This window comes from Chelmon rostratus, chromosome 17 (assembly GCF_017976325.1).
Source record: "Chelmon rostratus isolate fCheRos1 chromosome 17, fCheRos1.pri, whole genome shotgun sequence".
NCBI lineage: Eukaryota > Metazoa > Chordata > Actinopteri > Chaetodontiformes > Chaetodontidae > Chelmon > Chelmon rostratus.
The window spans coordinates 20,054,202-20,079,598 of record NC_055674.1 but is presented as its reverse complement, the minus strand read 5'-3'; the positions used below and the strand labels follow the sequence as shown (position 1 = coordinate 20,079,598).

The 25,397-nt window shown below is 41.8% G+C and overlaps 2 protein-coding genes across 2 annotated transcripts; one reads left to right on the top strand and one right to left on the bottom strand.

Annotated features, from left to right (window-relative positions):
* The first annotated feature begins 1,624 nt into the window (after positions 1–1,624).
* On the top strand, positions 1,625–6,337 carry LOC121621237 (caseinolytic mitochondrial matrix peptidase proteolytic subunit). Its single transcript, XM_041957630.1, has 7 exons — positions 1,625–1,695; positions 2,577–2,678; positions 3,710–3,781; positions 3,893–3,989; positions 4,559–4,746; positions 4,901–5,006; positions 5,115–6,337. Exons 1-7 carry the CDS (start codon positions 1,684–1,686, stop codon positions 5,339–5,341), a joined length of 804 nt encoding a protein of 267 aa, XP_041813564.1. The 5' UTR covers positions 1,625–1,683; the 3' UTR covers positions 5,342–6,337.
* Positions 6,338–11,834: 5,497 nt separating this feature from the next.
* Positions 11,835–22,065, bottom strand: LOC121620455. Its single transcript, XM_041956496.1, has 10 exons — positions 21,930–22,065; positions 20,516–20,691; positions 19,142–19,967; positions 18,464–18,727; positions 15,164–15,239; positions 14,750–14,924; positions 13,478–13,672; positions 13,054–13,188; positions 12,693–12,848; positions 11,835–12,086 (listed from the first exon to the last, which is right to left on the bottom strand). The coding sequence occupies exons 1-10, from the start codon at positions 22,063–22,065 to the stop codon at positions 11,835–11,837; spliced, it is 2,391 nt and encodes a 796-aa protein (XP_041812430.1).
* Between the last annotated feature and the right edge of the window lie 3,332 nt (positions 22,066–25,397).

Genomic DNA, 25,397 nt, shown 5'->3' with positions numbered 1-25,397 from the left:
GAAAGGATTCAGATTGTTTACTTAAACGTGGTTCACCTCAATGTAAGAATACACCATTACAAGTAAAGGTATGTATTGGAAATTTCACTTGAAGCACTTAATTGAAACACTCACACTCAGTAAAAGTGGTGAGTAGCAGAAAAATTAGACTTCACTGGTTTATAATTAGTGATGCATCGATGTGTGAGTAGCTTTTACTGATGAGATGGAGCTCATTTGAACTATTCTGTTGGGTAGTTAAAGATATAATGCTGCATCCCTCTGAGCTGTAGTGGAGTACAGATATAAAGTAGCATGATGAAGTAAAGTACAAGCACCTCAAAACTGTATTATAGTATCGTACTTAAATATACTTACATTCCCCCATGGCCACAGCTGTGCACAACTGACAAGCAAACCGTCAGTATCAATACAGTATATAATGCAGTATTGTTTGCACCCAAAACAGAAGCCTAGGTTGTGAGGTGTTGTAAAACAGGCATTGAAGAAAGACCTCAAGGAGATGAAACAACAATGAGATTAAAATATCAGATGCAAAATCCTATTTGGATTAATGTGAGTGACTGATAACAGTTATGACTACTGGCTATGTTGTGAATGGACAAATGTTTAATTGTTATTGTATGGTTATTGCATAGACATTATGTTAAACTCTTGATGCGCTTCCTGTAGGAAACAACCTGGCTGAGGCAAAACAATCCAAATCAGTATTTTCTCGTCTGTGCACATCCAGACATTCTGGCTGTCTCTGAAACACATATTGTGTTGATCACATGATGAGTTCAAAAAATATTGCTCAGTTCAAACCAATAGAAAGGACGTTGAGTCTACGGTGTCATAAATGTATACTTGAGGTTCAAAGGTCCAATAAGCTGTTGATAAAAAGCGGTAGCAAGGGTTCAGGAGAAAAGGTAATATTATAAAAATTCTGTCCAATTTATACAAAAAGCAGGTCTTGAATCTATAAAACTTTTGCCTGGGCTGTTTTGTTTGTCTTTGGTAGTATAGAAACTTTTTCTATTGTGAGATCCTCATTTTTTTTAATTCTGAAAATGGTAATAGTTTACATGAACAGTAAAGTACAATAGGAATGAACGTGTGGATTCCTGAAACTGACAATATGAAGAACAAGGCTATCAAACAAAACATAAAACTGAGAACATCCGTGTATAATCCTGTTAGTCAAAGGCTAATGAATTAAAATGGTGTGTACAAAGAAATGCAATATATAACACTTGTCCTTTAACCTCCAATCCCTCAATAAAATTTCTGAACTGAAATTACTGTATACCTCCATTTATGTTTCACCAGCTCATTTTATTTAAAAAAATAAAGACTACAGGGTGCAGTTTGTAACACACAATATTCAAGTGATACGGGTCTAATTGCCTGGGTCATTATGTATAGTAGTACAGCCTTTTTAACTATCTTTTTATTTATACATAGTAGAATTGTAATTATTTGTAGCTTGATGGAAAGAGTGACAATTTGGTCCTGAGCTGAGAAAAAAAAATGCACCGAAAAATGTCCTGTAGAGGGAGCTAATGAAACAACTGAGATACTAAGCGCCTGTTAATCCCACGAGGAAGAAGAAACAGGAAAGCGGTTCAAAGGTCAAGCTGGAAATGGTTCCGGTGTAGCTGGGGGTCACACAGAGGGGGAGTGAAACGTAAAGACTTCAAAATGCTGTTACGAGTGAGTACAATAAGTTTTAGGAAACCTTCCTCTCGGCACGGGTCAGACTGGAAACCGGATTTATGTGGACTCGCCGGTGACTGTTGTTGTTGCTGCGCGTCGTGTTGACCATGTTAGCTAACAGCTTGTGTAACGTTGCTTCATGGCATCACCTCTTAACCTGTCAGGTCCATACTGTAACGCCTCTGATGCGTTTCACAACAAAGACATGCAGTGTCGGGCTTTTCCCAAAAGAAACCAAACTTAACCGGTCAAAAATAAATGTGTGTCTTTTTCACTCATCGTTGGTTTTGGGATGACAGAACAGTGAAGCCTGTAGCTAAGCGTAGTGGTATTAATGTAGACGATGGCCACTCGCAGAAGACATTACAGAAAACATTGTGTTTTTGTTCGTTGTTCACCTGAAACGATACTTTGTTCAATGAATTTGGTGGGATTTTTTTTATTAGTTTGGCATTTCAACATTGTTAAGTTCCCTATCACATTGTCAGAAGTCCATAAGCAAACTGCAAGCTGTTAAACACACTCAACAGGGAACACGTGTATTTTACACAGACGGATATACTTGTTATTCAAATGGGTGTAAAGAAACATATGGCTTGTCTTTGACTTAGCAGAGAGTAGCTGTTATGAAGTAATGCATCCAAGTTTACACAACTATGAAGATCAGTACTAAAATAGCAATTCTTTATTGCCAACTTCAAGAAATAATCTGATTTAATTTTTTAAAGAATTAAGCTGTTTATTTCAGAGTTTATGTATGTTTGTAATATTGAAGTTAGTTGTAGTGTGCTTTTTTTGTGTACATATCGTTCCCATATGTTTCTACATTTTTTAATATCTACTATTATTATTGTGTATTTTCTGCGTGTGTCTTTCAGAAAGTGTTGCACATCGGAGGCTTGACACTGAAACACAGCAGGTCCATCCACCACAGTCCTGTATGGAGGAGTCCTCTGATACCCATCGTTGTGGAGCAGACAGTGAGTGAGATGACTTTATCTGCTGGGCTGTGTTCAAAGCTGCCATGTGTTAATGCTGCATTATGCATGACACTCACCCAAAGTAGGTCTTGTTCAGGTTTGCTGATGATAAATTCCTGGTGGGAAATGAACATACATCCACAACTCAAAAGAAGACTGACCTGTTTTCTTAAACAACCAACAATGTCCTCAAATCTCAACAGGCTTTTGCATGATGCTGGTCTGAAGTAGATTTGTACTGGGAAACTTGCACTGGTGTTTTACATTATGGTGTTTGTTTGGAAGAAGGAATGTGGCTTTAGCATGAGTTACAAAGAAAAAAGAAGCATGAAGGAAAGAACACCTCCCCACAGAAATGTCTAGTTTATTAAGATTTTAATTATATGTTCAATGGGATTCAACTGGAAAGAGTGTAAACTAACTGTAAAGACTGTGTACTATATTATTATTATAGTGGTATATAGGAAATACTGTATACAGTTATATGCATGCAAGTGTGATGTGGCAGTTGTTTGCAGCACCAAACATGGAGAGAGAATAAACTAATTTCCACAGTGTATCATAAGTTATTAGATTGATTCACAGCCTTACAGTTTTTCATTTGTTTCAGCTCATTTCACAACACTGCAAAAATCAACTTGCAAGGATGACAAACTTGGGGCTGATAGCTAATCTGTTGACTTCAAGTCAGCAAACAACACATGCAGTGTGCAAGGATTAAATGTAGTCACTTTTTACAGGAAAAAGGCTCCAGGCTTCATCAGTAGATCACAATTTCATCGAAAGACTGAACCAATTGTGTTGTTTATTGTTTGAAGCGGTTTAAAGTCTCTTCAAGAGGATGTCATTGATATACAGAAAAGAACCAAATACAGTGGTTGGGAGGGTAGGACACCAGTCTAAAAACTGAAAGGCATGCTTGCACAGTGCAACTTTTTGGTTTGTCACAGCACTGGATTGTTTAACTGATTTGTTTGTGTCCTTTAACTTAAAAACAACGTAATTCTGCCTTTTTGGTTTTTATTTCCCAGGGGAGAGGAGAACGAGCGTATGACATCTATTCTCGCCTCCTGAGAGAGAGAATCATTTGTGTCATGGGTCCTGTAAGTGTCTTTCTGGATGTTGAGACTGATCAGACTGAGACTGAGTGACCTTTTTTCTTTCACGTGTGTTTTCAAGGTGATCCATGTTCTTGCTCTTTCTCCTCTTCTCAGATTGATGACTCTGTAGCCAGTCTGGTTATTGCCCAGCTGCTCTTCCTACAGTCAGAAAGCAACAACAAACCCATCCACATGTACATCAACAGTCCTGGTAAGACCATCAGTAAAGATGTGGAAATGTACATTTCTGAAGCTGTCCGTCTGTCAGGCAGTGGACAAATACATAAAACCACTGTGAAATGAGACAGATAATGCACGTCAGATTTTTTGTCTAGAAATTGATTTTGAAACACATTTCTCTGGTTATTGTCTGATCTGCCTCCCATGCCTGCCTGTTTAACTACTTCTCTGGGTTGAAAAAAGAAAAAAATCATGTTTTTTTGTGTTGCCCATCTATTTCTTTTTACTACTTTCTTTTGTATTTTGCACCGTCAGGTATTGTCTATCTGATTTTATGAGTGTTTTGATCAGGTGTTGATGAGATAGAGAACAACAGCCGTGTCCCCTTTTTGATTGGTTTTCACAACCTGTGGCTTCAGTAGAAAGCTGTGTAGTTGTGAAGTCCATAACCAAAACAAATCAAGCATGAAGATCTGCTGATTTATGATTATCCTAAGTAGAACAGTATAAGAATAGTCTGTTTACCAGTTTGTCTGTTAATGAAAAAAAAAATCTCACATTTTATTATTTGTATTTTTTAAATCCTTCCTCTCCCCCCAGGTGGTGTGGTGACAGCAGGCCTGGCCATTTACGACACCATGCAGTACATCCTTAATCCCATCTCAACCTGGTGTGTTGGCCAGGCCGCCAGTATGGGCAGCTTGCTCCTGGCAGCAGGAACGTCGGGCATGAGGCATTCACTGCCCAATGCCCGCATCATGGTTCACCAGCCTTCAGGAGGCGCCAGGGTAAGGTGGTCTCTCCAGGTCCTTTAATGCTGATCTGAAATCAGGCATGGGGTTATTATAAAGTCTGAAAGTTGGGAAAGCAAAGACGGCAAACCTGTAAAGGTGATCATTTCACTGAAACAGGGGAATACTAACCAGAGTGCTGTGTGTCCAGGGTCAGGCCACAGATATCGCCATCCAGGCTGAGGAGATCCTGAAGCTGAAGAACCAGATCAATAACATCTATGCCAAACACACAGGGCAGCCACTGGAAACCATTGGTAGGTTTGGCCAGCTCTCTGTATCGGTACAGCTGCTGCACCGATAAGTTGGAATTGGCCTGTCCTGAATAGATGCTCATTTCTCTCCACCTTTCCTGGCTTTCTTAGAGGGTGTGATGGAGCGGGATCGCTACATGAGCCCTATGGAGGCGCAGGACTTTGGTCTCATCGACCGGGTCCTGGTCCATCCACCCCAGGCAGGCCAGGATGAGCCAGAGCTGGTGCAGAAAGAGCCACCAGCGGCAGCCAGTCCCTCTCCACAGCCGGAGTCTCCAGCCCCTGAGCAGGCCTCCACAGGGACAAATCCCCCCTCCTCATACAAACCTGAGCCATGAACCAACCACAGAGCTGTCTGGATTATACCTGACAGTTCCCGAGAACAAGGCAGAGCCTCCGTGGTCTTCTCTAAGCGGCCTCTTCCCCTTAACCAACACTCTGCAGCCTCCACACGGGCAGGCATCATGTACAGCAGAAAGTAACATGTCATCATATAAAGTGAATCCAATGTTTGGTACAGGCCCTTTTAAATTATTTTTCTGATATCGATTGTGGTTTATAAAATAAAAGTCAAAGCAGTGATGGCTGAAAAGTTGTCAGCAGTAGTCAGTCATCTTTTTGACTCCACACACAACTTGTTCATTACTCAGCTCTGAAGGAAATGGTCGTATTTCAGCTAAGTTCATCTTTGTGCTCATGGAGTGAAAGCACAGCTAGATAAGATGCTCTATCGTACATGAGTTTATTCAGGGGAGGGGAGGCCTGTTAAGACCGTGGAACCATCTTGTTCTGGTCCTCCTTGCTGCAGAGATGTCCACTGAAGCGTGGAGAGGACCTGTATAATCTGTATTTCACTATGCATATTTGTAATAAATATGATCATTTTGACCACAGTTCACAAAACATGGACTGCTTGTTCTTGATCCATAGTTGTCTTAAATCCATCCTGTTATCTAAAGATCATCACATCCACAGAAACTGAAGGGCTGCACCCTCATCCTCGCATCCAAAGTATAGAATTATTCATCAAGGCACAATTCAAAAATAAGGAAATTAAAGTTATAGGCTGCAGATCATTTAGTCACGTGTCTGACTAAATTGAAAGTTTATGTGATGAAATGACAGCAGTTACACAGCCACACCACCCACCTTTTATTCTGAACTCCTGCTTCCATTTCAGACATCACTGTACTGTGTAGAGTTTAAAAAAGATGGAAAACCTATGCCAAAATGTTACAATTTCCTAAACTGATATTAGAACTACAACAATTTACACTCCTTCAGACCTTTATTCTGGTAGCATCAAGTTTTCCACTAAGATATCTTTTACTTGAGTATGAATTTTGATGAGTCTGGGTCTTTTCTGCGTGTGAGTCAAAGCCTCTGAGGTTGAAACACAACTTGCTCCCCATTAAACTGGATTAAAAAAAGTAAAAATGGTCTGGTCTATTAAGGGAGCTGGAGCTGTGTGAGGAGCAGCTGGAGCTGGGTGAGGGGGAGCTGGAGCTGGGTGAGGGGGCGCTGCAGGCTTGTAAAGCCCACTGAGACTGTATTTGAAAATAGGCTTTACAGACAGACTGGACATGACTCCAGGGGTCATTGTAGACCTGACATGTGAAACATGTCAAGACTGGCTGGTTGGGGACAACTGATCTAGATGAACTACGGGAATTCTCAGAATTTTGTCTTGATAATTGAATTGTTGACACTTGTTTAAAATCCGCCATTACATCCAACCCTAGTGACTGCTGAGTGTGAAGCCATCTATGGATGTTCACCTGGCAGGTAGCTCATAGATCATTTCCTTTGATCACGTGGCAACACTGTGAGCAAGGAGAAAAAAGAACATTTGCGAGAAGAAAACTTCAACTGCACAGGTCAGCGTGAGGATGAGCCATGGAAGGTACAACATTCCTTCCCTCAAAAAGTAGAAGAAATATATAAAATATAATATATTTAAGTGTATTATATTTTATATAAAACAAAAAAATACAAACATAATTAAATTCAAATTCATTCAAATTCGGCAATAAAACAAAATAAAATAACAAAATTCCTGCATATATAGTTGTATTTTGTGGTTATATAGTCTCCTGGCTTTCACTTTCACATGAAGTGTACCATCTGTTATTATCACACTGACCCACTCTGAGACCAGTCAAATACATTTCTTTTCTTCAGCCATTTACAGCGGCTTATTGTGCTACAGAAGGCATTTTTAAGTAGCCAGTAAGAAGACGTATATTAATAATATTATTAACATCAACAAGAATAATAATTATCAGTAGTGGTATTAATATGTATTCTGTCATTCTGTCTCTCCTTCATGTTGTTCTGTGTTAATGTTAGCATTGTTGTTGCTCATTGTTATTACTGTTGTCCATATTAGTTTTATTGTGTTAAACCTAAAAGCATAGTTTTCCACAAAACAATCTCTCAACAATCTATCAATCTCTTTTTGAAGATCTAAATGTGAAGCTCGATGAATTGTTTTTGCAGTATAGATGTAAAAGTACACAAGACTGTAATGGTCACCTGAAATACCACTACATAAATGCAATTTAATGAACAACACCAAATCTCAAATGTCAAACACTGGGAGAGCAAACTTGACTTAAGTGTACCAAGCCTGTTAGCACTGACAAACAGTTAAGTATGCAAAATGGTTAAATGGATATTATGAGGATAGACCGAGATAAGTTACTCATTATTGAGGTCATCTGACAAAAATAGCCTCAGTTTCAGTCTTTGGCCAGAAGGCTCTATATGCTACCTGAAACACTTTCAACTGACATAGATGTCACAATGCTAAATGTTTGCGCATTTCTGTAGGAATGCAGTGAGGACCCCAGTGCAATGACTGGCTGGAAACTGATGGGATGTTTCAGAAATTGTAATTATTTTGGCCAACAAAAACTAACAGGGCTATCTAAGTCTACTCTCAACCATCAAGCTACAGCACAGAAGCAACAGTCAGAACTGAGATATTGTACTCTATTGTACTCACACGTGAAATCAGATTCAAGGTTCAACAGAAAGAATACACAATGTTTGGGCAAGGAAGATATTGGCTCAAGGTTCCCTCTGGTGGAAGCCCTCCACACCACTGTGGACAGGGCACAAAGAGAGCACTCTGGAGAGCACCCTAGCTGCTCCCAGAAGCAGGATCAGCCCCCTGGAGGCTGCCGTGGTGCACTGCACTGATAGCTGAATTTCTCAGACCATTTGTAAACACAGAAGAGAGAGAGAGAGTTGAGGTCTAATGGTTATTGATTGTTTGTTGAAACTTAAAAGAAGGGAAAAAATGAGTTGAAATACATGCTAATTTCTAACGGGTAACAAAGAGGTGCCCAGATGTTTTTTTCTGGTTTTTGGCCTGGATGCGATGGGATGGTCAGGCTACTGAATCGTCATATTGGTGGTGGTTAGCTCTTAGCTTACCTTTTGGTCATTTAATGATTTCCACCTTTGCCTGGCTCGCCTACCAATTCTCACTCTCAAAATAAATTTAGATGAGCAAATATAATAAGCATTCCCCCTTTCCCTCCATTTATGAAATTGGAAAAAGCTTGATTTGAACATTTGATTTCATTTCATTCAGACGCTCACACAACAGAATGCCCCTGATTCCAGTCCTTCATTCGATTCAGGTGGATCCACAGGGAATGTTTGACATCTGATCACAAAGTATAGTTCAAGCAGCACAGCGAGTGGACAAAGACATACAAGAAAATTACCTTTGTTTGGTTGAGGATTAATGTAATGTGTGAGCAGGTTTATGATCAAATCTCTTCTCTGACACCAAATAAACCCATGACTAGCCTGTTACTAGTCACTAGTAATGTTTCATGACCTGGTCCGCAGTCCACACATCTTTATTTTTTCTTCTCATAGGCACAATAACCTACTTGTGGCTTGCTTATAATTCATATGCAGTGTTAAGGACAGAAATCAATTGGGCCACTACCTGCAGCAGTGTTCCTAGGACCAAATATGAATATGGAAAGTCATGGGGAAATATTTTAAAAAATATTGAAAACATGCCTGGAAGCTTGGCTAATCATCTAATTTCATAATATGCCATCTATCTGACAGCAGTAGTCTTGATAGAAATATTTGTGAGGGTGAAATCACTGACTTGATGCATCTAGCAGTGTAAACTTTAAATCAGATGCATCAGGGAACAGCTTACATGATTTGGTTCATGGTGAGGGGACTGCAGACACGTGGACAGAGGAGAACCTCTGTAAACACAAGTCTTGATAATATACACTTTTAGCAGCTGCAAGCACAGATGGAGATCAATGTACTAATTCATCAATACGCTGATGACACAACATTCACGGTGAGGAATTTAGTTGATATAAAAGGAACTATGAAACATATTAACATGTGGGCAAGCCTCAGTAGCAAACAGAAAAATCAGAAGTAATGTGTGCAGGAGACATCGATTATGGGTATGTGTGATATTCCATTTAAAGTAAAAAGAGACCTCATTAAGGTCTTTATAGAGGAATACAGGCTGAGGAAGCTAGAGATGCTACTTGGGCAGCGATAGTGAATAAAAAAAACAGATTAAGAGAGCTGAGATTAAGAAGTAGTTGTAGAAGTAGTTGTATTGTTGTGAAAATGTAATTATGTGATGGGAGCAACTGATATGCCAGAGTGGGTGCTGCATGAGGTAAGAGATGCTTTCAGTTTCCTGTGGGGGAGGGACAGGAAGAAGAGCCTGACGGCAGGGTGTGAGGAGGGAGGACTGAAGTTCGTGGATGTGGGTGTGAAAAGAAAAGAATGAAAACGGTGAAGAAATATGAGCATGATTAGATACTTACCACAAAGATGAGAAAGAAAGTCCCCCGACCAGCAGCAGGATCAGGAAAGTGAAAAAGCTTCCAGCGTACAGATGTGGCCCCCATCTGCTGCAGCAGGACCATCAAAGACTGTTTACTGTCCTGGACATGATCAGTGTTCCAGCTACATTTGTCCTGTTTGGGACTTACCTTGTAGCATGGGATGTCATTCTCAAGGGCTCGAGACATGTGTGTGTTTGCACTGATAGTCATACTGTCCATCCGAACCAGGTTATTTAATATGATCTGTTATGTAAAACCAGCCATCAGGACATCCACCATGACTACATGGGACAACTAAAAAGGTTGCGACTCATTTAAATAACTTACATGACAGCATGAAGGCAAAGTAGAATTGTCTTCACATTACAGTTTCGATGGGAGATTTAATATCAAATGAGTAATGCATCACTGCAATATGTCTGAGTGAGTAAGTGGGTATAAACTGAACAAATACAAGCATGATCCTGAAAGTACTTTCCTCTTACAGGATTCATTATTGTGCTTTTTTGCAAGGAAATGTATTTGTTTCAAAAGGAATGCAATATAGGACAAGATCTCAGCTTGTTTTATATCTCTATGAAAACTTTTTTTTCCCATTTTTTACTTTTTCTGTTACAAAAAGAAACGTCTGCAGTCATAACGCTTGGTCCAAGAGCTCCATCTAGTGGAGTTAACAAGCCACTGAAAAACAGGTCACATAATGGCTGTATGCAAAAGAGTAGTGTAGTCCTCCATATGGTGTCTACTATTTCTACATCTATATTGTTTTTTTTATTCCACCAATATTGTTTTTATTTTGTCATTAATTACTTTAACTTAATGTGTCTCTTTGTCTTAAATGTGTACATACCACGTCATTCTGATTTTAGACAAATCTTCCAAACAGGTATATATTCTTTAGGGTAAAAATAGGCAATAAAATATAACAAACTACTTCAGGAAGAAATTGTGTGTGTGTGTGTGTGCGTGTGTGTGTGTGTGTAGCGCCCCTTTTTATCGTTTGTTCTATTTGTTGCCTATTTTCAATTGAAATATTTAAATATCTGTGAAGATATCACTGGCTTTGACTGATACCTCTGTTCTGAATAGCCTTCTTGTTGCCATCTCAGTCTCCCTGACTTCATGCTGCTTGTTTTGTGTGTAATTACTTTTCAAGGAGTAATTTCTATTGAGTAATTTATTACATTTTTCAAGTATTTTGCCAAGCGTTGATCATGTGCAGCTTTAGTGAAGGCTGTCAAAGTGTCTTGTTTCAGCTCTCTGGTCATCTTGGAGGCAACAGTTGGAGGTGCTGTTGTATTAGACTGAATTGTACTGAAAAGGTGTTCCCAAAAACTTTTCAGTGTTGTGCGAACTAAAACTGAATCAGTCAGCCTGCAGCATTAATGAGTGAGAACAATCCACACATGACACCCTTACTTCAGCTCACCCTCAACTTTCACTCAAGCCAGGGTTGATAGGGATTTTTGCTCTTTTCGATGAAGCCATTGTATATTTTGAACGTTTCGTTTTTTGACGAGTTGGATGGTAACACCCTCTCCAGCTGACTTTTAATGTTTCTGACTGGCAGCTGACTCATTTAATAGTAAGTAAGTTTTATATGTGCTGAAACATTGTGTTAAAAGATTGAGGCTAAAGCTCCCTGTGCAAGGCCATGAAGGTTAGATTTATACTTTATTGTTTGCAGCATAGACATCAAAAGTAAATTGGGATGTGGTCTATCTGATGTGTTTATAGAGTGTAATACTATCTTGGATGATGGCAAGGGTTGCTGGAGCATAAATTCAATAAATCAGAAGTGGCCAGAGTTGCTGACGTTAGCCTACATGCTGATATAGTCGTAAGTGGGAAGTTTGGTTTAGGTTGTGAATCAGGCTTTTTGCTCATGTATCCTGTAACCACACAAAGTAATGCAGTATGAGGCAACGATCCATCACTGGGATTCTGGGCCAGGTCATCAATCAACAGCCAGTCGGTGTTATTGTTCTCTAACCACACTCAGCTGAAAGTGTCCTCGCTGTGCCATCAGAGCGTCACGGTGCTTGTGGGAGCTCTGGAAGAACTCCTTTCCCCTCTGCAGGTCCTGGTCGGACAGGAAGCGCTCCGCCAGAGTCCGCTGTATGGCCCTACGTTCACAGACCCTGTAGTGAACCCCGTGGCTCACGTTTCTCAGAGGCTCCACTATCAGCAACCCGCTGGGGCCGGAGCTTGAGGCCGGAAACACTTTAACCTGTTGACAGAGGGAGGGACTGTGGGCTGATGCTCATGTTTTCTATGTTTCCATGATCAGAAAAAGTCTGCAGACCTTAAAACAACGCTTAAGCAAAATATGAATGTGCATTTGTGTGTTGTCAGTTTATTAGATACAGCTAGTTAAAAATAATGCAGTTAAATACCACAGCCCTGCAAGGACCCTGTCACCATGAAGGGCGGAAGAAAAGCTTGTGCCAAAAAAGAATAATGCAACATGGTGCAAATGGAGATATTCACGTGCTATTTCAGGTCTGGCTATAAGGCATTTCAAAATTGAGAAAAACATCATAATTTTGATCATGGGTTGTGATTGCAATAGAATAGATTGTGATATTATTTTTTGGCCTGATTGTGCACCTCTAGTATTATGACTCTGCTGCTCTGTTTCCCAGCTGTATGGTGTTAATTTGTAATGCTTAAGTTACTTGTGGCGGCATTTAATCACTGCAGTGGATGGTAAGACACTGGCCCCTGGTAGCCTCATGGGGAAATGAATGTTTTATGTGAGTGATTTTCCCTTTGGTAGGAAATCTCTGCCTAGTAAACTGCACTAGAATCACTGATTTTAAAAGGAGAGCAGTACCGTTTGGAGCAGATACTCTCTGTAGATCTGCAGCAGAGGGTCAACATGCTGCAGGTAGTCCAGGCTTAAGGCTTCTCCAGCTGAAGAGTTGCTCAGACGCTTCCAGTGGAGGAAGGTGTGGACATGGAGAGCAGCTCCGTTCATCCATTGCTTCACCTGCACATGAAAGGTACAAGAACATGGTAGGTTTAAATTTGAACCCTGGAAATCTAAGACAACCATACAGAAGACCAGGACCAGCAACACCTAGACTTAAAACAAGGATTATCACACTTCTTCACTCTAGCAGGTGTGAACAAAGCAATGATAATCAACATTATTTGCAATTCTGTAGTTGCTTTGTATCAGTGAGGAAGCCGACCCCGGCAGAGCTGAGAGCGCTCCTCTCCTCTAACACCATCCTCTCATAGGACTCCGTCAGGTCGGATCGCAGCCGTCTCTCGTAGCTCTCCAGGAGTGCCGCCATCTTGTCCTGGTCATTGGCTGCACCAGGAATCTGCCATGGCACATGATTGTCACATTGAATCATCATCAGACTTCAGGTCATTAGAAAATACGTCGCATTGGGTTAGGCTTTGTGATTCTTCTCTGCTTTATATTTCAGAAGTTTGTCACATGATTGCCACATGTGGCCACAGCGGCTGCTATTCACTGAAAGTTACATCGTCTTGCTTTGCGGCTCAAGCCCACATTTTTGCAGAAAGCATAAATCACACTCATGATTGTTCTTAACCCTTAATCATGCAATCACTATGATTACTAGATTACATCTAAAATCCAGCCACCTGTTTGAGAAACTCGCTGGCAATCGAGCTGATGTCCGACCACGCGTCGGCGCCGAACATTCTGCGTATGGGGTCTGGAGGTGGGGCATTGGCTTCCGGGCTGGACGAGCCCGACCCAGTGGTCTGATGATGGGCTAGCATCTCAAACAGGACTGAGAGGGCAAGTGCAACAACGCCCACACCACCATAACTCACCTGCAGAAGCAACACACACAATGAAAGTGACATTATCAGAACCTTTCAGACAAAGTTGTCGTTTAAATATTTCTATCACATCATTTCAGACTGGGCTTGCAGAATACGGGTAATTTGGTCAGCTTTCCTTCCTATTTGTCTAGTGATTTGTATTTCTCCTGTACTTTTTAATTACACCTCAGCCTGCAGCAGCAGCTTATGTCTTCCTGTGCTAAGGATTTAGCTTTGCTGAAGCAGCTGGCGGTGAATGTCGCAGGAGCACATCATTAACTTGAGCACAGAGAAACACACATAATGCAGAGCACTGGACAAACTGTCAGTGGGGAGTCAAGAGCAAAGTTGCAGTCCAGTGACTTTCGAGGGCCGCTCTTTGATGGACATCACAGAGAGACTCCGCTGTTAGAGAATGAATGGCAGCATCCTTGGGGCATGACCTGGTCTGTCAAGCAGGAAGCTGAGGCGGAGGACAGCATTTATTAAGAACCCACCATGTATGGAGTGAGTAGCAAACACCACCTCCTGGTACCTGGTGAAAAAGGCAGCACTTTCTGAATATAAAAAGATGGCAGCCATGGCTTGTTTTTAACAGCATCGGTTCCTTCTAAGTTATATCTAATGTTTGAAAGCAATGATCGGAAATGATCTTAGCAGTTGCTCGTCTTTTACCAATTCATCATCCCTTGCTTGTCATTAGTCTGATGGCTAAGATAACTGAACAGCTATACCCTGTGAGGGGATTAGATGGCTCTCTGATGAAGTGCAGAAGAAATAGACACACTCCCAGGCCTGCTGCACTCACTCCTGTCTGCTACCACTCGACTGATCATCATGTGAGAATTTTATTAATTTGTGATTGACAAATAGTTGGACGTGCTTTTATTTATTCTCGGCTTGATTACTGCAGAGTACTTTCCAAGGTGATCAGCCAGGGCTCCCTCACAGGTCGCAGGGCATACTGTCAACTGAGGATGTTGCATACCGAACCAAATGCTATGTGCTGCAGCTTCATCCTCGGGGTTCTAACAGTAACAGCAGTAACACATGATTGAATGAATCCAAACACCAATATGATCTGACCGTGCCGTTTCCTCCGAAGAGAGTGAAGAGGTCACGGTTGAAGTCAAGCCTCTGTTGCTGGCTCATGCCACTCTGCAAGGTGGAGTACTGCTGCTCCAGAGCCCGGGAGGAGTTCAGAGACAACAAAGAGGCCAGCGAGGCGTCCAGGGAAGCGTCAGGAACCAGGCCTGCATGGCTGGATAGTTATATCATTCCGGGTTGGACTGACAAAGTCAAATTTTCACAACGTGTATTATGACTCAGCTGTCTATCTGTTGACCACACAACAATTTTAGCCAAAAAATTTCATCATTATCCCTGCCCCCCGATTAGAGTTATGTCAGGGTTAGGCTTTCACTTGTGTGGTGATATTATAGATTCAGTGCACCCAAACTTGGGTGGTTTTTTTTAGCTTTTTGCTTGGTCTTTGCATACCTGGCGGTGTCGTATAGACAGTCTATGGTCTTTGGAGAAGTACTGCAGTTTATTCCCATCTCAGCATCAAAAGTGACTGGAAACACCCACACAGAAACCGGCGTGAAAATGAAAAACCTCAGCGGTGCTGCTGTCGCTGATCAGTCAGCAGAAAATCAACAGTTCAAGCTTCAGCCAGTGGGTACAAAGTCTAAACACATGCGGGGCGAACGCACACAAACACACACACTCACACACAGCAAACAAACTGTTCAAATACAAAGATAGCCATACATGCAGCAGATGAGTCATGATGCACCACAGAACATAGGGAAATGGGATGCTAAGTCTCTATAATGTCTAAATATGTGGAAAGTTAGCTCTGCTATGGTAATAGAAATGCAGGTAAAAAGCATAATTTGTGATCATCACAATTTTCCTTTCATGAAGGCAGATACACAGATACTGGTGTAAATAAACAGAACCAGGCAGAGGGGAAAACTGGAGACTGAAATTGCTGCCAATCTCAGAACCCATCAGCTATCATCAACAAAAAATGAACAGAAACAGCAACAATTCTTAATGGATAACTGTATTTGTATTGATCCCAGGGAATGCCTCATGTCAAGTACAAGCAAAAACAAATATGGCATATCCTTGCATTTTACAAGTGTACAGGAATAACAGTCATACAGTTACTATAATATGAACCATGTTGTCAATCAACCAAGACATGAGACAGAACTACTGATTCTATTTCATAAGGTTTGAGTAAGCTACAGATCTTTTTTTTAATTTTGAACATTTCTCATACTTATTTAGCATCAAGTCTCTACTTCATATACACATCGTTCTAAAGGAAAGAACTGATCTCATGGAAGAAATGGCCTGGGTTTCCGACAAATCAATTGTCCCTATGCCTGAGGCCAATCTGTCCACCGAACTTCTGGAAATCCATTCTGAAATGTTCCCTGCTAACAGACAGAGAGACCAACACGGGGAAAATATAACGTCCTTCACAGAGGTGATGAAACCTCAACTGTGGATCAAATAAAGGCATTTATATCAGCATCGGACACAAGAGGACACGTAATGCAATATACATTACATCAAAACACATCAGCCTATATGAAACTACATGAATCAAGATGATAGCCCTGTGCTGTGTGTGCGTCTGTGGATGCGAGAATATATTTTGAGCAGGCCACAGTTGCCGTAATTGAACTTACGTGCACATAGAGTTTCTTCTGTGATACATATTGTGAAAAGGAGCTGATTCAAAATACGCATATTTTCAAAATGCGCTAGCCCTACTACAGAGTGTGATGCTGCCTGTTTATAGAAACTGTCGAGTTTTAGCTCACGTTTGCCTAGATTCTGTATGTTGTTCAATTCCTAGGACAATATAGATGCTACTGTATATATAGACTGAGACAGTTACTGGTGGCTGTAATCATTTCTCCTGTCCATACTGACTGTGAAGCAATCCTTTCCTGGTGGAACTACAGTGGAGGTTCAGTTCAACTGAATCTAATATGAGTCTGGATTAGTGCTGGCCAAAAAAGATTCGGCACATACTGGGTCTACGCTGGTTCGAACCGCTGGCAGGAAATAGCATGTCCTTAAACTCAAACACTGACAAATGGAGGCGACTCAGCTTTTATATGTTACCAAACTAACTGTTAGCTATTTAAAGCTGCAGCTGATACCGGCTCTCTCTCTCGTACTTGCTGTCTTTGTCACTTCCTGCACAAGCCGAATGACAGTCTGTATGCCAAAGAATACCAAAGAGACTTCTTGGGGGCTTCAAGGCTCACCAGATTTGTTCATGTAGCAGTCAGACAGTGCACTCAGTGCTCGCTGGCCTGTGCATCTTAATCCTGGCTGTCTGCAGACTTTAAGACTCGCTGCAGCAGTTTGGTTGATTGACAACTGTAAAAACATGGCTGTGCAACATGGTGGGCTCTGTGGAAGAGGACCCGCTCCCTCTGTAGATATGAAGCGCTCATTCTGGGTGAGATTCTTAATTTCAGGTGATTATACGTTGATGAAAACACAATTATGAACATCATATTCCACTTTTGCAGATAGATAGTCCCTGAATCCTACACACTGGACCTTTAAACCGGTGCTTTTCGTACTGTGCCAATTCAAAATGACGTCAATGAAAAGGCACATGTTCACAGCCTGAAACAATGAATACAGCAATGTGCAGGTCAGGCCTAAATAATGCTAAAACATATCCTAAAAGTGAGCAAATCTATGAAATTTTCCGCTGCCATTGTGACTAGTCGTCGCAGGAAAAGCAACAGAATCATGAATAACATGGACACATGATGGATGTTCCATTTATTGATGCCATTGTCAGGCTTCACAACAAAAGGACCCTGGCACTGGGACACCTCAGTGGAGTTCTGACAAGTCACAATGACTGCAAAAATAGATAACAGGGTGAATTTAAACCAGCTGCTAGTTCCAAGTTAATTCACAGGTCACACATCATCTTATAATAAACTGAGTTATTCAGACTCTCTGATGCTGTTTGCATCAGCAACATTGGTAAACATCGCAGTTAAACATCAATTAAGACAAAAATGCCCTTTATATATATACATCAAACTCCTACAACTAACGTCCACAATACACAAGATGTTGTTTAATTACAACACAATTAAGGTTAAATAGGCTGCAGTGTGTTTGCTTGATTGCTTCCCTTTTTTGCATGCAGTGTGTGCGTCCTTTCCTGCGCGTACACTATTCGCCCTTATAAAGTGGTTGTGGAGTGGCGTGCCGTGAGCGTGTGCAGGCGGTGGGATCGTGTGTGAGAGCGTGTGTGTATGAGGGTGTGTACCGCGTGTCTATATCTGGTAGACATCAGGTTGTACAGTAAAGGATTGACAGCAGCACTGAGGTAGAAGAGGACAGAGGACGCCAGGTTGAAATACTGAGAGAGATAGTATAAAAAATGGTGTAAGTGTGCGTCAGGGTGTGTGTATGTATAGTTGAAGGGTGTGTCATGGTGTGTATTATCATTGTATAGGTCGGCTGGTGTCACAGCATATGTGTTTGTGCTTGCAGTGGGAGGTGTATGATTGGGTGTGTTTTGTGACATCCTGTTTTGCATGCTAGTGTGTGTGTGTGCGTTTGTGCAGCACTTCCTGTTGGTGTTTGCGTCACTAGTATCAAGTCGTGTGTCAACGCGTGCCGCATCACTGTGCGTGTCGGTCTGCGTAGCTGCATGCGTTCCTGTTTGAATGCTAGGGTCCAGATGATGTGTGCTCGGGCCTGTGTTTAAGTGTTGCCCTCTAGTGTGTGATATACCGTTAGCGTGGTGTTCGTCTGTGCTGGCATCATCGGATTGTGTGTCCGTGTCAGCGTGCTTCTCAGCTTCTGTGTCCGCCAGGTGTGCGTCTAAAGTAGCGTGTGTGTCGATTTGGACCTTGGGTTTTGCACAGATACCACAGGGTATTTCATCTATCTCTGTGTGAGCGCTCGTCTTTCCGGTCTTGACGTGAGTGAGAGAGAAAATGGTCCGACCCACGTGGAAGGGCAGCCAGCACAGGACGAACGCCAAGACAATCACTCCTGGAGAAGGTGAGGGGACAGAGGGACAGACAGGTGGGAGAAAGCACAGGGGGAAGACATCAGAATCATTCACACCTGAAGCAAAGGTGGAAAAACAGGTGTTTCACATGGTAGGCTAAACTGTTGGCTGCTTTGTACTACAGCATATTTGAATTGCTGTAACTATCACAGGTGGCCTTTAATCAGATATGACAACCAAGTGAAGACAATATTTTCTGTTAGTGAGAAACAGGAATTCATGCGCAGTCAGCATTTCTATTAAATTTAAACCTTTGCATGTCTCTCAATGCCTGTAGGTAAATAACCACCAGCCACTACTGTCTGTCAGTCGGTTCAGTTAGCGTGAGTTCTGCGTATGCGTACGTTTCTATGTGTTCTTGTTTCAGTAAAGGGAGTGAACAATGTGTTTCTCACCCAGCATTTTGACAGTGTGTCGGTGACTCTGCTCTCTACGGCTGCTCTGTGGGCGGAGCCACAGCGTCCGTCCAATCAGGCTGTAGACCAGGCCCAGGATGCATAGGGGAACCAGGAAGTACAAGTTGGAGAGAATGGTCATGGCCGACAACAGTCCAGAGGAGACGGCGTAGTGCGTGCAGCGGCATTCCCGCATGTCAATCTGTCCTCCGTAACCTTCTTCCCTTCCTCCTCCCTCATCTTCTCTCATTTTATTTTGCCGTTCTCCCTCAGCTTCATTCTTTCCTTCTTCTTCACCTCCTCCGTCATCTCCTTGTCTCCTCTCATCTTTTTCTCCCATTCCCATTTTTCTCTCCTCTTTCTCTCCAAACCATTTAAACTCTCCGACTCTTTCACTCAGTTCCTTTTTACCTTTTTCTTCCCAATTTATTCCCTCTAGCCTTCCATCCATCGAGGTTATACGTCTAATTCCTTGTTCCCTTCCACCTATCATGAATTCTCCCTTTTCTCCATCCCTGCCTGGCCACCCTCCACCCTCCCTCCATTGGCTGACTCCTTGCTCCTCTCCGCCAAATTCCACCACTCCAACCATGACCAGCACCGGTGCTGCACTGACGGCCGCACCCAGCCAGAGGCAGGCGATTAGAGCCCTGGTCCTGCGCCTCGTCACCAGCGTCTTGGCAGTGATTGGCCAGCAGACTGCCACATACCTCTCCAGGGAGAGGAAGGTGATGTGGAGGATGGTGCAGAAGGTGCAGCACTCCGAGAGGAACATCGTCAGCTTACAGGTTAAGTCTCCAAAGGGCCAGGGCCTGGGCCTCCAGAGCTGGGAGAGAGAGGACAGTTATTTTACCCTGACATTTTCACCTTTACTCCGCTTCATGACAGCACATCTGTCACACTCAGGCCTGAGTTTACAAACCAACCTTGAATGCTCTATTTGGAGCCAGTGAATACTGATTGTTTACATCAAAATCAGCTGAGGAATAAAGAACTGCAGATTTTACAATAATTATTAAAATAATTTGTATTTACTCACACATACAGTATAATTGGATCTTCCATTGTCGTTGTGCGGAGGAAATGATCGCAGAATGATGTAAGAAAACTCTGGCTATGACATGACTCTTGAGTGTAATAGAAGCAAACTTAATTTGGCAGCAGGGATTCCCCTCAGGGAAAGGCAGCAATGGCTTCTTCAAACCACTTTTGGATCATAGTTCTCATAAGGAAGCAAATGCATCATGCCCCCTTCTGCATTCACATCAGTGGTCTGTAATTTGTGCTGTGATGCACCTTTAGCCAAAACATCAGTGTCTGGTCAGAGTATGCATGCATGTAAAAAGGTGTGTGTGTGTGTGTGTGTGTGTGTACCTTATAGAGGTCCAGAGGCAGCAGCAGCAGTATCAGCAGATCACTAACAGCCATACTGCTCAGGTAGAGGTAGGTAGAGCTCCTCATGTGAGGTCGGAGCCAAACCACCAGAATTGTCAGTGTATTTCCCAGAAGGCCAAAGAGCATCAGTGGAATGTAAATGACAGTCACACACACTAGAATATGAAATATTGATATGTTTCATCAGAACCACCAATTTATTTCACAACTGTACACATTGTCAGCCATGAATAGAGAATGAGGAATGAAACATTCTGAATTTTACAGTACCATGTTGAAATAGTTCAACTATAGTTGTAGTTCTACTTTGCTTTCTTGCTGAGTTAGATGAGAAGATTGATACCACTCCAATGTATGTCAGCTATAAATGAAGCTACAGAAAGCAGCCAGTGAGCTTAGCTTAGCAGTGACTAAAGGTACCAAAAACTAGTACACCTTACTGGTACTGTATATAGTGGATATTGTGTACTGCAGCTGCTGAACAACAATTTCCCTCAGAATCAATAATGTTCTCTCTTATCTTCATCATGGCCAATGTAGATCTGTTTGATCTGATCTGATCTGAACAAACAACCCCATAACCATCATTACATTTTGTTAAAAATACTGATATCTTTTAGTGCTCCAGTGGCCTAATAGTTAAGGTGGATACCGCATAACTTTGACATCCTCGGTTCACTTCCTGGCTGGGGACCATTCTTGCATGTCATACCCTTTTCTCCAACCATATTTCCTGTTACTCTACTGTCAAAGGCAGAATACTAATACACACACACACACACACACACACACACACACACACACACACACACACACACACACACACACAATGGTAAGCCCTGATTGGTGCACTGAAGTGTGTGCTGCCACAGAGCCGAGCTCATGTCAAGCCAGTTGGGAAGACAGTAAAGAAAATCTGTGAAGTAACCATAACTGTCCAAAGCATACAACTGTATGTTCATGGAGGTCCCCCTTTTACTTTAGAGTATGAAGCTGAGTGAAAAAAAAAAGTTTTCAGGGCCTTTAATTCTAAACTAAGCTAACCGGCTGCAGGCGGTAGCTTTACTGCACAGACTGGGGTAACGATCTCTCATCTAACTCTCAGCAGCAAATGAGCATTTTTCCCAAAAGGTGAACTATTCAAAGACAAGCAAGAATTGATCAGATGAGGGCGAGTTTTGAATTGTACTGTCCAGATTACACAGTTTGCTGAAGTCAAAGTAGATAAACAGCAAAGTCAGAGAGGATGGGAGACTATATCAGCTGCACCCCCACTTTGTGATGTATGTTTTTGGATGTGGTTTCCCCAAAAATCTTGCCAGGTGTAGCTTTAAATTTCCATTTCCAAAACATTATGCAGTAGTACTTTTTGTTGTTATTGTTCTTTACCCACCTAACTCAATCAGTCCAAACACAGGTTCGTCCAGCGGGGACTCTTGGTTCAAGCGGTTATCTGGGAAGCCTGAAGCAAGGCTACAGTTTTCATCCTCACAGCCACCGCCCATGTCCCCCAACTCCAAAAGATCCATGATGACGCGGGATGGGCTGAACAGAAAAAGTGAAAGCGGCGGGGGAGAGGTGTGTGTCCCCCGGGTTACAGGGCGCAGAGGTGACGCACACCGATGGATTTCCTATGACGCTCGATCACAGCCAACACTGCGGGGGGTGGTCAGGGTGGACAAGTGCTGTCTATTCTGAACAAAAGAGAAAAAAAACATATGACCACATTTGGAAGAAATCACACATGGTAATGATGCGATGTGCTGCATATGAACACACACATGCAGAGACGATGTTTGCTTTGAGACGGCTGAACTCAGGGTTTAAATCAACACTACATCCCACTTTTGCATGCTATGTTTATGTTACTTACTATTTCAAAATCCCTCAAAAGATCAGCCTTTATTAACACTGAGAAAATGGCTCTAAGTACACGGGGGTGCGCACAACTTCAGTATCAACACTGCCGCTTATCATCGTGTCACTGAAATCTACCAAACCAATGAAAATGGACCAAGTGAAAAGTCAACTCATCCCCTCTGCATCCACCCACAAAGCAACCTGTACCTAAAACTGCACATGAGTGTTTATAGCTACAAGAAATGACAGTCATTCACACACACACACACAAAACATGTAAACTTCAACTTAAGGTAAAATACTGTGATATACTCACTGATCGAGAGGAGCTCCAGTTCCTGGTGTATCACCTGCTGCAGTCACTCACTTGTGCTTTGACCACGACTTACACACACACACACACACACACATCTATCTCTCCCCTCACTCACCCTCTGCTCTTATTGCTTCCTCTCTCCTCCTCTTGACTCATCTTTGACTGTCTGCACTACTCTGTACATTTGAACTGTTTTACATTGTGCCACTCTGTAGGAATCAAAATCAAAAATCCCCATAAAATGGCCCTTTGGGTACAGTTTGCTAACTAATTTCAATGTCATAATAGTTTCAAGCACTTAATGATCTTTCATTTGATCTGTAATGTACAGTATAGCAGTAGGTGCAGGGAGTATGAAGATCCTTTACTGAAGCACAAGTGTCAGTACCACAATGTAAAAAAAATACTACATCAAAAGGAAAAGTCCTGCATTCAATTTTCCACCAAAGGACGTAGTATTATCTATAACTAAATGTACTTAATCAATCAAAAGTGAATCTTCAGAAAAGACACTCTGTGTTGTATGTAGCTGCCACTATAAGAACAAGCTGATACAACTAGCATGACTGCCTAGCTTCCATTAGCATTTTGAAAAATACGCATTTTGAGGCCACGCTAGCAGCGAGGCTCGAGGGACTGCAGCGTTAGTCGGTCGTGCACCACTTCGGTTCAGAAGCTAGCAACAGATATTCAGTGTCTCCAGAGGATAAACTCGGAAGACTTTAGTACTGTGATACTGGACTAAAGGCTATATATAAATTGACAGCCTCACACAGCTAGCAGGGCTGCTGTCTACACCAATGGCTCCCAACCTGGGGGTCCCAGCTGACACTAGGCTTGATTTAAAGGGATGTAAGAAGACTTTTTTTTTTTTTTAATACCATAGCAGTTCTGTGAGGAAGACTAAACTAAATGAAATTGTTACTTTTAAGATATAAACTTAAAAAAACTTCACAGGACAAGGGCGCTTTCGAAGCCTTCACTCTCTACTAAAAAGCCTTGTTTTGCATTAGAAAAGGACACAGTGAAAACAACCAAAGTGCTAACAGAACAATGGCCAAGCATCAGGGAGAAGAAAACACTGTAATCATCACAAAAGAAGCCATTTAGTATGTATGATTGTTGAAATTTTTTAAATACAAAATAGATTTGCGTCAAAAAGTTCCTAAAATATTAGGAAAAGTTGCTCCTGGTGCAATATTCACAGAAATAATCATCTAAGATTTCATTCAAATTGCTGGTTTTATACAAACTCCCTGCCTAAGAACAGGAACACTGATTTCAGACACAAAAACAACTCCAGAAATTGATGTGTCGGATGCAGCTGTACAGAATCATTTCTCTCTGCACTCTTACAGTGAACTGCTCCAAGCAGCACTTCTGACTGGTTAGGTTAAAAATAACAGCTGAGGAATAAAGAACTGCAGATTTTACAATAATTATTAAAATAATTTGTATTTACTCACACATACAGTATAATTGGATCTTCCATTGCCGTTGTGCAGAGGAAATGATCGCAGAATGATGTAAGAAAACTCTGGCTATGACATGACTCTTGAGTGTAATAGAAGCAAACTTAATTTGGCAGCAGGGATTCCCCTCAGGGAAAGGCAGCGATGGCTTCTTCAAACCACTTTTGGAACATAGTTCTCATAAAGAAGCAAATGCATCATGCCCCCTTCTGCATTCACATCAGTGGTCTGTAATTTGTGCTGTGATGCACCTTTAGCCAAAACATCAGTGTCTGGTCAGAGTATGCATGCATGTAAAAAGGTTTGTATGTGTGTGTGTGAGTGTGTGTGTGTGTGTGTGTGTGTGTGTGTGTGTGTACCTTATAGAGGTCCAGAGGCAGCAGCAGCAGTATCAACAGATCACTAACAGCCATACTGCTCAGGTAGAGGTAGGTAGAGCTCCTCATGTGAGGTCGGAGCCAAACCACCAGAATTGTCAGTGTATTTCCCAGAAGGCCAAAGAGCATCAGTGGAATGTAAATGACAGTCACACACACTAGAATATGAAATATTGATATGTTTCATCAGAACCACCAATTTATTTCACAACTGTACACATTGTCAGCCATGAATGAAACATTTTGAATCTGTCTACACAGTAACTGCTCCAGTCAGCCTGTGAAAATTTAAAAGAATAGTTCAACATATTATATACATAATAATAAACTTTTTGCTGAGGGTTAGATGAGACAATTGATACCACTGTCATATTTGTGAAGTAAATATGAAGCTGCTGCTAGGAGCCAGTTGGTTTTGCTAAAGCGTGTAAGCAGAAAAACAGAAAACGAGGTAGCAACTACAGCTGTCAAATAAATGTAGTGGAAGTAAAACTATAACCACTGCTGCCTTATAGCAGAAAAGGATAATATTCATTTACAGAATTATAATAATATAACTAAATTGATCTTGTGCTATAAATCTACATTTGCAGACATTACCAATACAGTCCCTTCCATGTAGTTCTGAGGGGAACATAGAGGTCAATGGACATGTTAAACAAGCTTTGCAAAGAGACACAATGGATCGAGAGGTTCCGATAAGTAGCCAGATCAGATCAAGAGCATAAGTAAACAGGAAAGTGGCAAGAGTAGTGGAACACTGGGCAACGGGAAGGTTTGTCTGCAACTTCAAGTCAACTTAGCACTCAGAAATATGGGCAGATCTTGAAAAGAGG

Coding starts and splice junctions, on each gene's coding strand:
- LOC121621237 (XM_041957630.1), top strand. Junction 2,679..3,709: donor CCATCGTTGTGGAGCAGACA/GTGAGTGAGATG, acceptor TTTATTTCCCAG/GGGAGAGGAGAACGAGCGTA. Junction 3,782..3,892: donor TCATTTGTGTCATGGGTCCT/GTAAGTGTCTTT, acceptor TCCTCTTCTCAG/ATTGATGACTCTGTAGCCAG.
- LOC121620455 (XM_041956496.1), bottom strand. CDS start 22,065: ATGGATCTTTTGGAGTTGGGGGACATGGGCGGTGGCTGTGAGGATGAA. Junction 19,968..20,515: donor TGCCTCTGGACCTCTATAAG/GTACACACACAC, acceptor TCTCTCTCCCAG/CTCTGGAGGCCCAGGCCCTG. Junction 14,925..15,163: donor TGTCTATACGACACCGCCAG/GTATGCAAAGAC, acceptor ATAACTATCCAG/CCATGCAGGCCTGGTTCCTG.